At 36.9% G+C, this 14,341-nt stretch overlaps 2 protein-coding genes across 2 annotated transcripts; one reads left to right on the forward strand and one right to left on the reverse strand.

The window, feature by feature from the left end:
- The first annotated feature begins 4,035 nt into the window (after positions 1-4,035).
- Positions 4,036-7,434, forward strand: LOC103930872 (phosphatidylglycerophosphate phosphatase PTPMT1-like). The gene is made up of 6 exons (XM_048591484.1): positions 4,036-4,730; positions 5,144-5,266; positions 5,640-5,733; positions 6,291-6,373; positions 6,482-6,571; positions 6,829-7,434. Exons 1-6 carry the CDS (start codon positions 4,509-4,511, stop codon positions 7,198-7,200), a joined length of 984 nt encoding a protein of 327 aa, XP_048447441.1. The 5' UTR covers positions 4,036-4,508; the 3' UTR covers positions 7,201-7,434.
- A 346-nt stretch (positions 7,435-7,780) lies between these two features.
- LOC103934112 (palmitoyl-protein thioesterase 1-like) lies at positions 7,781-13,320 on the reverse strand. The gene is made up of 13 exons (XM_048591485.1): positions 12,934-13,320; positions 11,648-11,732; positions 11,248-11,299; positions 11,139-11,159; positions 11,001-11,054; positions 10,274-10,324; positions 9,798-9,860; positions 9,094-9,159; positions 8,937-8,975; positions 8,664-8,786; positions 8,466-8,558; positions 8,168-8,357; positions 7,781-8,122 (listed from the first exon to the last, which is right to left on the reverse strand). Exons 1-13 carry the CDS (start codon positions 13,013-13,015, stop codon positions 7,983-7,985), a joined length of 1,059 nt encoding a protein of 352 aa, XP_048447442.1. The 5' UTR covers positions 13,016-13,320; the 3' UTR covers positions 7,781-7,982.
- Between the last annotated feature and the right edge of the window lie 1,021 nt (positions 13,321-14,341).

Here is a 14,341-nt window from a genome sequence, read left to right on the forward strand (position 1 = left end):
AATGACAATCACCTACACTAAGATTTGCCATTAATCCTCGTTGGTATGAAAACTCTGCTACTAATACCTGGAGGAGTGAAAAATAAGGGTGAGTGGGCCTAAAAATAAAGTTTTAATAAAAACCTTTTGAAAGATTTATAACCCCTCCCCGTAAAACCCGTATAGTTTCCAGAAAATAAGTCTACTATGTAGGTATCAAAACCAATACACAAGAGCAGCGAAAATTGAAGTATGTCATGTCATAATATCTCAGTAATAATAAATGTAAGCCAGGTGTGAAACCAATATAAAATATTATGCCAATCGGAGTCACCTAACGTGACCTGTATGACTAGACCTGTAGCTCATCAATCTAGGCTAGCACACAAGTCGGAGTCACCTAGTGTGACCTGTATCAACAGGCTAGGTATAAATATGTACGCTCAAGTGCTACGATCACGTGAAGGCTGTGCGATAATTTGCGGGTCACCTATGAGTCGAAATCACCTATTGTGGTCTGTACGACAGGCTGGCACCAGACTTAGATCCAATGTGAGTGTGCAATGTGGGAAGTGAACAATCACGTGAAGGCTGGCCCTAGCCCCGGGCGGGAGCATTAATATCGGGGTGCAGCCATGATGAGCTCTAAATAAATGTGTGCATACCAATGCAATACAACCCATTCAATCATATAATACTCACCTGAAGCTTACCTGAGTCTCCGTAGCATCACACAATACAATTCACAAGTGTAACAATGCAATATTTAAAATGTAACTTATTTACGACATGGCAAGCAAAGCATAGTTCCATATAAAAAAATGTTTCTAGAAACCGTAAAGTTTATATGTGTGTATATACACACACACACAATCGTTGCCTAGAACAAATATTCAATCACGTCTCATAATTCTTATCGATAGAACACGTAACTTACATAAAACACATCCCCAAGGACGTTCTAGAATGATTTGAGACCCATTGACCAAAAGTCAACCGTCGGTCATAGATCAACGATAGGTTTCATAACCCTACATAACCCGATCTGAAAGATCCACATCACAGCTTTCGAATCTGTGACTTCCAAAGATTCACATTATGCTTCTAAAACATCATACTAAAGTTTCATTACGATCCAACGGTCGGATCTTGCCAATTGTAAATTTAAGTGGCGGTCAACATTTTATTTTACGAACTTAGGAATCCAATTCGTGAAGATCCGCATGTCGGATTCCCGATCCATTAGTTCCTATTGCCCTTAAATATTTGAATAATAACCTACTAAATTTTGGTGACGATCCAACGGTTGGATCGTCGATTCAAATAAAGATCAAGTGGCAAACCTTAGCGAAATTGTACCCAAACAATGGAATTTCGTTTATCAGACTTCACCTATGTAATTGGAGTATCAGACTTAGCATAGGAAGGTCAGGTGGGGTCTCGGCCCATGTGTTGCCGCCACGTGCCGCCACACATGGCTGTTGGGCTCCCCGACTCGCAGGAAAAATCAATTATTTCTAAAAATTCTTAGATGTCACGAAAATGAAGATCTCAATGAGTAGAGCAAGTTTCATACCTATGGCCAAGTCCAATTTGACCAGAAAAAGCCTCAAAGCTCCACGAACCCGTCGGAAACGCTAGAAATAGGTGGTCTTGATTCGACTCCAAACAAGCTCCGACGCCCCAACCAATGCATGGGCTATGTTCCTGAGGTTGAGGAGAGTCTATTGGTGGTGGTGGTGGTTGGCTGATTTTGCTTCAAGAATGGCGGATCGCCGTCGTAAGACCGGTCGCACCCACCGGTGCTATTCTCCATGGAATGAAACCAAATCTCATCGAGTTTGGGGTGGAATTCATAGCGAGGATGTCGTAGTGATGTTTACAGGTGATGGTTGGCCATGAAAAGCTAGGAAAACGCCATGAAAAGCATCGGAAAAGTCGGGGAACACCGGGTCGGAGACCAGATCACTACATGGAAACGGGTCGGGGTCCGATCGGCTACCTCCTCAACTTTCTCCTTTCCCTTCCTTTTTCTTCTGCCCCATTGGTTCTCTCATTTTCTCCATTTCCTAATTGGTCCGGTTCCCCCTCCTTTCTCTCTTTTATCTTCCATCTCCACCGCCAATCTTTTCTTTCATTTAATCTGGCCCACACACGTGGCTTTCCAGATTTTGCTCCAAAAATCTGGAGCATTCCATAAAATAATAAATTTACAATCTTGCCCTCAACTTCATTCGTTAATAACTCCTTCATTATAACTCCAAATTACATTCCGTTTACGCCCACGCGTTCGTAGCGATGAGTGCTACTAGGATACGCCAAGAAAATGGATGTTACGTGACTCGACAAGGCGGTCAACAAAAGTCAATGCATTTACCTCAAAGGTCATTTTCAAAATTTCACATTTTAAAATTAGGAAAACTAATGAAAAGTAAAAAAAAACTTCCCTTTTAATGAAAAGCCCTTTTTAAAGGTATAGTGAATAATACTAGGGAAAGGTATAAATGTGGTTTTTCATTAAAAGTGAATAGTACCGGGAATGTTTTGTTAAACCTCCCTTTAAAATTATAAAACCCGTAGTTTTTTGGGACAGGTCGTTACATTCTAGTTTTGTAGCACATCAAAAAGTAAAGTTTGTTCCACAACCCATAGACCCCAACATGAAACACAAATCCTAAATTAACGTCAAAGTATCAATTCATCTTACAAACAACCCATTTATTTCATAAATCAATGATGAAGGAACTTGGAACTAAACACCCTACCTTACTATGCTTGCCGAAGCTTAAGTCGCCCGAAAAAATGGAACTTTCTGGCAAAAACAAAAAATATGGTACAAAACCCAGCTCACTCTTCTCACCTCTCTCTTGCATCCTTTTGTCAGAAATCAAAGTTATGAGGTCAACCCAAAACCCAACTCACTCGTCTCTGTGGTGATAGGTTATTTAGAAGATAGCTCATGTGATAAAATAAAATAAAAAATTAGAATTTAAACCTCATGGTGAAGACAGTTAACAAATTTAACTTAAAAGTGAGATTTTCATCTAATGCCCGTTAATGGCAGGGATAAATATTTAAATATGTATTTTTGCAAAATTCAATTCAAATTATCAAAAATAATCTAAACAATTCAATTCAAATTTCCAAAACCTTTATGCATCAGGTTCAACTTCTAGACAATTCAAAGTGCAGTTACGCACCTTGGAGGCAATTCAAAGTGCATTTCTAAACTTGATGCTGCATCCATTTTTCATTGCCTCCAAGATACTCAATGCACTTTGAATTGTTTGGAAATTAAAACCTGATGCAAAAATTTTTTAGAAATTTCAATTGAATTGTTTAGAAATTGTTTGAAAATTTCATTTGAATTTTACAAAAATACATATTTACATATTTATTCCTGCATTTAATGGACATTGAATAAAAATTTTATTTTTAGGTTAAATTTGTTAACAGCCTTCACCATAAAAATTTAAACCCTAATTCTTTTACCATAAATACTATCTTTCGAGTACACTATTATAACAGCAACTGTTAACCCAATTTAGCCAACGTAAGAAAATGAGCTGAGCTCATAAGTTTAACAAGTGTGCGGTGTAGGGTAGTTTGTTTGCTGACACCCACGAAATTAAAAAACACCGACAAAAATAGAAAAATAGTCACATCATAATTTCAATTATCCTCTATATCTTGTCGACCAACGAGAGATTTTTCAGTATGATCGGCACACGTGATGTGGGCATACAAGGTGGTACACTACGTGTCACTATTCTAATGATGAGATATGTGTTTTAAAAATTTAATAACTTAAAAAATAAAATTTTCTATCACTTACATAAAAATACGTAGTGTATCATTCGTATTTCCGTCACAATTAAAAAAATTTCTCACCACCCTCCTAAATGCTCCTGATTCCCTCAAATCGCACCACGTGTCCCCTACTCACGTTTTTCAAACTCCCTCCTTAATCACCCCCGTGACTCTATCCCTTCCCTCCATCTCCTTCTTTCTACGCTCTTCTTATTAATTTATCTCTCTCTCGTTCGTCCGCTTTCAGAGTTTGTTGAGCGAAAGGTGGAGTAGAACCTCAGCCTATCCCACCTTCAAGCAATTTCTTATTTTTTAGGGTTAGGGTTTCCCCCAGATCTCACTAATTCCCATTTGATCCCCCCAACTTTCATCGATCCTTGATCGCATCCCTCATCGTATTCATCGTCTCTCCCTTTCTCTCCGATCGTCTCCCTTTTCGTAAATTATGGTCGCGAGCTTTTCCATGGTTTCCAGTCTCTCCGTTATCAAATCGAATTCGCTCCCGATCCTTTGTTCCTCTCACTGTTGCAGAAATTATAGGTTTTCTCGTATGATCCTGTGATTTTTTTTTTTTTGGTACAAAAAAGAAAATTTTAGGGTTTTAATGGGGCTTTTTGTGTAAATGGTTGTTTGTATGTAAATACTTGGGAAAAATTTAGGGTTCTCTGTTGAATTTGTGTGTAATTGTGATTGATTGTGTTGGGTTTGAATCTGAGGCTATGTATATTGAGGAATTGAAAGGAGGAGAATTTGGAAGTGGGGAAAAGGGGAATTTGTCCCCTGGAAATAGAGATTTTGATAGCAGGAGTATCACACGGTCGGATGCGAAGCGGGTTTTGATCGGTGCAGGAGCTCGTGCGTTGTTTTACCCGACTCTGCTTTACAATGTCATTAGGAATAAGCTGCAGGCTGAGTTTCGGTGGTGGGATAAGGTTGATGAGGTACAAATTCATTTTATTGTTCTATTTTTGTATTTATGTATTTGTCATGTGTATTTTATAATGTGTACAGATTGGTTTCGCTTGCCATATAGTATATACGTTTAGGTGTTGGGTTTGATTTAGATTCTGAGTTCGATTTGATAGCTCTTACGAGTACTATATGACTGAACTTATCTCTTATTAATGTAATTCATGAATGGGGTTTATGTGATTCTTTGTGTGCGGTGATGTGAGCTTGGAATTCTTTTCTTAGCTGATAGTTTATGTAATAATGTAGACCCAGTAAATTATCTTCAAACAAAAAATTTTGCTTATGTAAACATGTGGCTTTTTCTTCTGCGTGTGTTTATAAGATCTATTGTTGATTTTTTTTTTTTTTTCCTCTGTCTGAATTCTAATAATTTTGTTTCCAGTTTGTATTGTTAGGTGCAGTTCCATTCCCTACTGACGTACCTCGCTTAAAGGATGTCGGAGTTGGTGGAGTCATAACACTTAATGAGCCATACGAGACTCTGGTTCCAACATCTCTTTATCATGTTAGTGGTTTTCCTTGTAGTCATGTTACACCACAGAATCATTCTTGAGATTTGTATTGTGAGAGTTCACTTGCTTTTGGAGATTAGTTGATGCATTTTTCTCTCACATGAAATGGTGTTGCTGTTTGTGAGGATGTCTATTTTTTTTGTATGACATATTTAATACCTGACAGATTAACTGGTGTTTTCTGTAATATTGTTATGTATTAATTATGAATTATGTGGATTAAAATTGACTTGGTTCATGTCTGTACTGGACCAAAACTTGGGGATTTGTTTTATGTTTTTCTTATACTTTATGTTTGTGGTCTACCGTATTTCCCAGTAGTTTATGTTACCATATTTTTATGCGTTTCTATTAAATTTGTGGCAGTCTCATGGCATTAACCATCTGGTGATTCCTACAAGAGACTACTGCTTTGCACCATCACTCAGTGATGCATGTCGTGCTGTAGACTTCATTCATGGTAAGCATTCTTGGAACCTGATTTGATCATCTTGGAAGGCCTGTTATTGGCTAGATACGGTTGACATGTTAGGAAACTTTTAAAGCTGAATACAATCATCCAGTATAAGTCTAATATGCAAGGGCGCAGTGCAATTGTGAGGCTGTCCTATATTTTTCCAGTGTAAATAAGTTATGATGTATGGTGGTGGTCGTTGAATATTATAGACCATCTAACCTGCCTCGTGTTTTATCAGTCAAAATTTTAGAAACTTAAAAGAGATGATTTTCATTGACTCTTTTTCTTTTGGTCATTTTTAAGCTGCTTAGTGGTGTTTGTTGTTGAAATTTACTCTTTAAGGGTAAATATAAAAAAATTATTTGATTTATTTCATCTGTATTTGTTTAATTTTCATTAAGGACTAGGAGGTTTAGTGTTAAGTCATTATATATATCCTGGGATCAAACTTGTCATTTTCGTGTAAATGGTTGATAGTAGTCTAGGATAAGATTTTGTTTTTTCTCCTAAGAAGTCTTTATCTGATATATTTCTTTGTCATTTTGGTTTTTGTCGAGAAGAAAATGCATTAAGTGGACAGACAACATATGTTCACTGTAAAGCTGGACGGGGGCGTAGTACGACCATTGTAATCTGTTACCTGGTTAGTACTAGGCTCTGAAATTACCAATAACTCCGAGGATTGCCAACTTTACTGATCTTTTTCTTTTTTCTGTTTTTTTATTTTTTTTTATTTTATTTTTTTATATAGGTCCATCACAAGCAGATGACACCTGAATCTGCTTATGATTATCTAAAGTCAATTCGGCCGAGGGTGCTTTTAGCCTCTGCTCAGTGGCAGGTAACTTGTACAACTTATCTGTGATTTGCACTCGCATTGGGGGCTGATATGTCTCACTGCTGTTTCATGCCTTTTCGTTCTGTTGGTCCCCCTGGTGTAGTGAGAAACATTGTATTTACATTTTTGTTGTTAAATCAATATCAGTGTGCAAACAATTTGCTTGTAATACTAAATTTACACCTGATCTGTGGCATGATCTAATTCTACCCTTGAATTTGACTTTTCCTGATCTCCTATTTGATGGTTCCTTTTTTCAGGCTGTCCAGGAATACTACTACTTAATGGTGAAGAAAGCTTTTGTTTACAGTCACCTGCCAGATCTGATGATGGCACCGCTTCAGTCTGCTTCCTCACACAATCTAGTTGCATTTGATGAACGCTCTGTGGTAGTGGTAACAGAATCAGATCTTGAAGGATATGATGCAAGTTTCCAGTCTGGCGCCGTGGGAAGTGAGATTTGGGCGGACTTAAGTGTGGTTTATCGGGTGCGAGTAGCCGGTCAGGCAGCTCTTGCAAGAATCTCATGTATGTGGCTCCGCTTCGGTGCCCACCAGAAGATATCAGGAGAGAATTCGGGCAGGAGGGCTGATCGTCTGAGCGGCATTAGTGTGGATATACAAGTCTACTGAGGCGAAGCCTTAGAAAATGCATACAAGTTGTTTGCTAAGCTTTTATTTTTCTTTATACTTTATCGTACAGAAAGTGGGAATAATTGAGTAAAATTGAGTCGCTACTTCTACCTTGAATCGAAATGAAGGAAAGTTGTGCATTTTGGTTCAATTATATGGTACATCAACAACAACAAAGCTTTTTCCCAAAGTGGGGTCAGTTATATAAATCCAAAAATACCATTGTGCTTGGTTTTGTGTCATGTTTTCCGTTAGATCTAAGTACTTCTAGTCTTTTTTTAAGAGTCTCTTCAAAAGTCTTCCTAGGCCTTTCTGTATTCCTTAGGTCCTGAACCTCTGTCCCGTAAGGTTCAATTATATAATGATGCATAAAATTCACTAGAAAGTGATCCGTCTTGTATTCTATTGGAGATACAGAATATATCATCTCTCCCCGAATTCATGCAAACAAATGCTGCCTCGAACATTTATTTGGTAACCAAATTAAGTAGCACACAAACACGTACGGTTTGTAATTCAAGTGGTTTAGAGCGATTCCAGTAAGGTGTAAGGCGTATGCATGCGGAATATCAAGCGCGTGTTTATGCCGAACGCAATTTTATTTACCAAGATCTGTCCTTTGCATAATTTTGTACAGAATAACTTAAACCACATATTAGCAGGGTTTCAGTCACATAGGCATGGAATAAATTGCAATTATTGTACAAATAAATCATCCCCACCCACAAACCCCAGTGTAATTCTTGATTTAGTAGTTTGAGTTACTTCGTAATTAAGGTTCATCAAGGCCGAGGGAGTGACTTGTCCTCTGTGAGTCCAAGAAGTTCACTGAACAAATTCTTGACTGGTAAGGGCCACCTGTACGACAGCGACCCTTCCGGTACATCTTCAGTTGATGCTCTCTCATCAAAATCAGGCATTACTTGCATCTTCTCATTGCTTTCCACAAATCCATGTTCAACTCCACTTGCCCTGGTATAACTAGCTTTCTTGTTTCCATCCATCGTCGACGCTGAATCTTGCAAGTAGGGCACCACGTGCTTCTTCATGTCGCTGGTGGAGATTCCGAGATGACCTCCTGCAACGCTAATGTACTTGACCCTCCCAGCTTCATCCAAGTTTCTTAAACCGATCCAGTCCTCAGTAAACAGATCGGTCTGCATAAAAGTGAAAGCAAAGAAGATGCATATGCTTAATTGTAAATGCAAATCTTCTAATGCATCAAGTCTCTAACACTAGTATTAGTATTATTGCACTTCTGTTACCTGTTGTGGACTTAAAATTGATTTGAAGCTATCATCTTCGTAATATCCAAACCACGCGGTCTCCTTCGGTATCAAAACAGTGTCATGCTCAAACTGCAGAAATACGAAATTAACATGGAAATAATGTACATGCTTACTTGGCTAATTATTCTGAGGATCTAAGAAATGTTACCAAAGATATATATTTTTCCAACTTACCATGATAAGCACCAGGTTCTGTAAGCTACTAAACCTTTCCTTGTAGGTCGAGTTTTTCTCACCAGGGAGTTCGTTGTTGAGCTTCGGAAGAAACTTGCATTTCCCTAAATAATCAGACATTGCCTGGAAAGAAACTGTTGATCAGGATGAGCAGACAGCTGATTCCATTGAATTTACGATTGCAAGGTTACTTGATATATTTATAACATAGGTATACGAAGTAAAAACACCTCATTAAATGTATCGAATGTTTCATTTCTAGCCACTACTCACATTTGGTAATTTAAGATAACCGCTGGGAGCCAAGTGTTCCTGCATTTTCAGAATCACAATCAAGATGGTGAGGCCCCATCAGAAATATACCTAGGAGAACGAAAGTTGAAACCGTAATAGAGACAAGAAGAAAGAATCGGCAGAATTAGATGCGTACTTGAATATAGTCAGTGTAGATCTCTGATTTGAGTAGCTTATTCACAATGATGCAAAATATACCAGACTGCAGAGGCACAAAAACAAAGCCCCTTAGCATTATCAACACATCTCAAATAGGTCACAGAGTATTTCCAACCAAGTTTGAAGTGTTCCTCGATAGTTATATACCTTACAACTCTTAATTTGAGACATATTTTGATATAAACATTAAAGTTCTGCAAAAATCTCACAAATATATAAATACGCCGCGAAATCAGCAAAGTACAGTTAAGTAAATGACCAGAATATCAGTGGGATCTTTGTATTGAAGATTTCACTCTTAGATGTACTTCATACAAAATGCTTTCAAATATTCTCATCTTATGTAATTGAAAGAATGATGTAGGAAATACTGTTTGCTGCAACCATTTGCGACAAAGTACTGTAGAAAGTGCTAATCCTCTCTTGTATAATAGCATAAACTTTCCCCTATACATAAATATATAGTTCTTTTGGGCGAGAAGCAGGCCGGTACCATACTACTACAATTGGGAAGATGAAACATCAAGCTTACTAGGATGGTACTTTGTAAGCAATATCCGACTATGCAAGTTCAATTGTAATTTATATATATGTACATTCTTCACCAGAAGCTATGTCAGCAAGAAGAAAGCATTTGGATAGGGAGGGATTAAAATTCCACGATGATAGTATGATACTTACACCGCAGAGAGGCACAGAAGCAGTACCCGCATGAGGTCCTCCTAAAGAGATAAAGTTCTTGACCTGTTTCAATAATGGAAAAAACAAAAATTTTCATATTGTCAACTCTGCTTATTTTAGGAACTGAAACATCATCCTGTGCGAGCATTAAACCAAAGAAACAATGATACGGAAGAAAGATCAATAAACCTAATAAAGCATTTGCCTATAAACCACACCACAGAAAAATACGACTAAAAATTTCTCTGAGACCAGAAATAATCCTAAGAGCTATTACGTCACACCAAAATAATATACGAAAATCCTAAAGAACTTATAACACCATTCCTTATGCATTTTTAAAGAGTTGGATACATGTAGCTCACTGCATGTATGATAACTGAATTCAATTTTTGTTATTATAACAATACATGTAGTCACTTGAAAAGCAGTGGAGAAAACTTGAAATTAGCAGAGTTAGTTAAATTGAATCTTACAGGCGGTCCATCGACGCAAAATTCTACCACACCTCGGCCTATCAAATTGCCCTGTCAAATTAAAAAGAAAAAGTTATGAGAAAGAACCGATTGAGCAGAGTTACATGAGCATCAAAACTCAAAATTATAAGATACAATTCATTTACTCATAAGCATTGAGGTATTGAAAAAACAATCAAACATGGTGAAAAAATTGTCATAGATCAAACGACAACGACAGCTACATAATATAAAATAATTGCATATCCACAATGAAATCTACCTCCATCAGAACATAAAAATGGAAAACGATAGAAAATAAAATGTAATGCCAGATAATTCCACATATAGCAACAAAGCCATGAGCCAGTTGCTAAACTTGGGAATAAAATAGAATCTAATAAGGACAACATTGAAACGTAACGACAGCTTAACTGATGGCCAGAACAATGACAAATGTTCTAAAATACAGTCATAGACGCCAAGAATCATTAGGGTGAAGATGGCGGATGATATCACCTCAAGGAGTGATTTGATTCAAATACAAAATACATAAATAAGGACCAGTTAGGTGGATGAGGAAGAAAGGACGTGATGACATGTATTTACTAAGAGAAATGGTGAGGAAGGACGTCAATATGTTATTCCGGCCATGGTAACTTAATTTGTGGAGTTGAGTTGAGTTGATAAAAAATCTAATTTACTGTAAATATATGTGAGAAACAGAAAGATCCAATCATAATAATACCTGGGAGAGACCAACAATGTTGTAACCTTGTCTCAGTTCTTCCTTTTCTTTAACCTGTAGTTGTAGTAACAAAGTCAAAAGTCACAGAAACTTCAAAAGCCAGACCAACATTATACGGTAACAGGAAAACTTCACCACCTTATCACAAACGATTCTGGTCTGCAAATATGTAGAACAAAAGTCAGATTACAAGTGGAAATCAAGAACCATCAATAAAATGACAAGCCTTGATTTTTTTAGTTTTTACCTGTTCGTCAAGGGGTAAAAACCAGGAATCCCACGTTCCATCCCCAACTTCTCTGCAGGAAGGTAAATCCAAGCAATATTAATGGAAAAATACACTACATACTACATATGTCCCCCAAGAATTGAAAAAAAAAAAACGTGTAAGAGACCATAAGGGTGGACTTCCCATTTACGCATCACCAAGAGTATTTAAATCAGGTTGTATCTTATCATACTGTTCTATAAATCAAGAAGGCAAAACCATATGTTAAATAAATCTCAGGATCAGAACTTGACATGAACATATATAAAAGTTGTTAAAAACAATGTGATGAATAAACTATGAGCAATCAGCTCTAGAAGGATAACATATAGCAATGGGAAAAAGTAAGCAGGCTTGAGAAGAAAATAATGGACCATACATGCAATATCCTTCAGTACCAGAAAAGTTGCTCAGTTGCTCGGTAAACTGTTTAACTCCTTTATTAGAGCACTGATCTCCAATGCCTGTCATGATGAATGAAGCATTAGAATGCAGAAATAGCGTAAGAATGCAATAGTAAATAATGGTAAGAGAAGAAACGAATTCTTAGTTTCAATGATCTACAAAGTTAACAAAATCCAGGAAAGAACCACTCAAATATATAAAGGCCGGGAGACTAAAAGAAGAACTAAAATGGATGATGTTCATAATCCAACCAAAAACACTTGACAAGTAATATTAGATTGACCAAATTCAAAGGAAACTAGGTATCGCTATAAATGTCAAACTTCTTTTCAAACATACAACACAGAACACTTGCACTACTCCAAAATTTTCTTTGTGAGGTCATTCTCATGGGTCAAGATTGAATCAGTACATTAGATTATGCAGAGTTTATTGAATGCACTAGTTAATTGGCTAACATGGAGGTTCTGAGACAATCATCAAATGAAAAATATATCATACTACCTATGCTTCACAAAAGCACATTGGGTTCATTTTCAAACTCAGACAGACTAACTCTCTCTTGAGAGACTACTTACCACTTGAATCATAATTTTAGAGGCTTGTTTACATGCCAAATCTTCCTCGTAATTCGAATTATTCTGCTGCAGTTAGATGTGGCATGCCCAGGCAAGCAACAGATATAGTGGTAACCATCCAGCAGCAGTTTTTATTATCTTTTTTGGCTCAACGTGTTATTTTGTTTTGTAATTTTCTCAGCCTTGGTGATTAACTTCAAAAAGAATCTATTTGGTTCATGCTACAGAAAGAAAAAGTAACAGCCGTTTGTATCTCCGTGTTCAATTATGTTCCTCAGCCGTTTGTAACAGTTATTTTATATGTAAGATTTTTTACCACACAGAAAAATGCAGAAAATAGAACTTTGAGAAGATTTCTTCCACATATAGATTCAGTCCATGAATCCATGCATTGCATCCGATGGCATTTGGATATTAGTATCTAATTGAACATCTTCGGTAAAATGGTCATAATCAAGTTCCTAATTAGTTCTCAAAACCCATCTCTAATAAAGCAAATTACAGCAACCCAACATTATTTAGCATCAATTAATCAACTTTTGTACATAAAATAACAATAATATCAAAAACCCATAAAAATAAAGCAAAACCCAGATACAAAAACAGATTTATCAAACAAAATATGAATAATTTCTTTAAAAGGAAAATTGACAAGTATGAAACAGAAAGAGCAGGAAATTACCATGGAGGACTATGAAGGGTACGGAAAGTGAAGTTGGGATGGATATCAAAGCCACGATGAAGACGACGACCAACTCCATCATCTTCTCTTCTGGATTGCAGTCTGAAAATTCTTTCTTCTTTTTTATTTTTATTTTTATAGATCAAATATTAAATATCTTAATATTTGTCTAGGGTAACAGTTATGGAGGTTGGTGGTGTGTGATTGGTGGATAAAGAAGCTTAATACATGGAGGCACAAATGGGAAGAGCGGCGGCAGCGGTTGGCTTTTGCTCGCCTGAATTTATTGACGATTATCTAGTTTGCTTCTTGAAGTCACCGATTGATGATCTGCCAAAAAACCAGAGATTAAATAGGATTAAAGTCGCCAATTGGTGATTTGCGTAATCAGACTGTCGGTCCCTACGAGTGGGAGGTACGGTTTTTGCTTATTGTTATATGGTCTCTAGACATGTCAACAAATTTTACAAATGCCATAATATATTAGAGGAAATTAGATTTCGTCCCCTATCTTCCAAGGAATGAGTGACGTTTGAATTTAATAATGTCATGTCATGTGTAATTTTTCTTCTTCTTATGATATGATATTATTGGATCAGAACACTATAATGGTGGTGAATTCATTTCATGTAAATTGTTCTTTTCGCTAAGGATGGAACTCGGCCTAACCTGACATTCACAATTCGAACTTAGGTTGGGTTAGCGTTCATCAGGGTCGTTGGTGCTATTGAGCTTGTTCCTTCTCTATCTCTTACTCAAAATATTATTCGTATGGGAAAATGGTTTTTCTTCTATTTTTTTCTACTACTTTTCTAGACTTGGCTACAAAGATTTTAGAGATGCATCTTCCAATTGATGAGGATAAGGACATGTTAATTTGGAAAGCTTCTACATTTGGAGTTTTTTAGTTCTTATATGATTTGTCCTCGATTTCATGTTAAGAGTTGGGCTTCTATTATTTGGTGTCCTTTCATTCCACCTCGCTACTCTATTTTAGTTTGGAGGATTCTTTTCAAAAAGCTCTCAATAAAGGATCAACTTCAGCAACGAAGTATACCTCTGGTTCCAATATGCTAACTACATTACAAGAATTCTGAATCTATTTAGCACTTATTTTTTAGTTGTGGATTTGCACAATGTACTTGGTGTTGGCTTGCAATTCAATTTGCCACTATTCTTCTACTTATGGGTTCCTTCTTGGATTTATGGCTTGCTTTTGTGTAAAAGTGGTTTCTCCACAACTTCGCAATGTTTGGCTAGCATCATGGTTTTTCTTATTAATGGCTATTTGGAAGATGTGTAATAAAGTGAAGTTTGAAAGTAAGCCTCATTCCTTTTCACACCTTTGTCATTCCACTTTGGCGTGGATTAGGTACGTTGGAGTTTTCACTCCTGGGCATGTACGTAG

Source organism: the organism of the source record quoted next, unplaced genomic scaffold (genome assembly GCF_019419815.1).
Source record: "Pyrus x bretschneideri cultivar Hongxiangsu unplaced genomic scaffold, Pyrus_bretschneideri_v1 Contig34, whole genome shotgun sequence".
Lineage (NCBI taxonomy): Eukaryota > Viridiplantae > Streptophyta > Magnoliopsida > Rosales > Rosaceae > Pyrus > Pyrus x bretschneideri.

Excerpts from the sequence above, each read along its gene's own strand:
- LOC103930872 (XM_048591484.1), top strand. The coding sequence starts at position 4,509 with ATGTATATTGAGGAATTGAAAGGAGGAGAATTTGGAAGTGGGGAAAAG. Across the intron at positions 4,731-5,143 it reads GGTGGGATAAGGTTGATGAG|TTTGTATTGTTAGGTGCAGT; the intron begins GTACAAATTCAT and ends TTTTGTTTCCAG. Across the intron at positions 5,734-6,290 it reads TGCTGTAGACTTCATTCATG|AAAATGCATTAAGTGGACAG; the intron begins GTAAGCATTCTT and ends TTTGTCGAGAAG.
- LOC103934112 (XM_048591485.1), bottom strand. The coding sequence starts at position 13,015 with ATGATGGAGTTGGTCGTCGTCTTCATCGTGGCTTTGATATCCATCCCA. Across the intron at positions 8,976-9,093 it reads TCTACACTGACTATATTCAA|GAACACTTGGCTCCCAGCGG; the intron begins GTACGCATCTAA and ends CTGAAAATGCAG. Across the intron at positions 8,559-8,663 it reads AGAACCTGGTGCTTATCATG|TTTGAGCATGACACTGTTTT; the intron begins GTAAGTTGGAAA and ends GTATTTCTGCAG.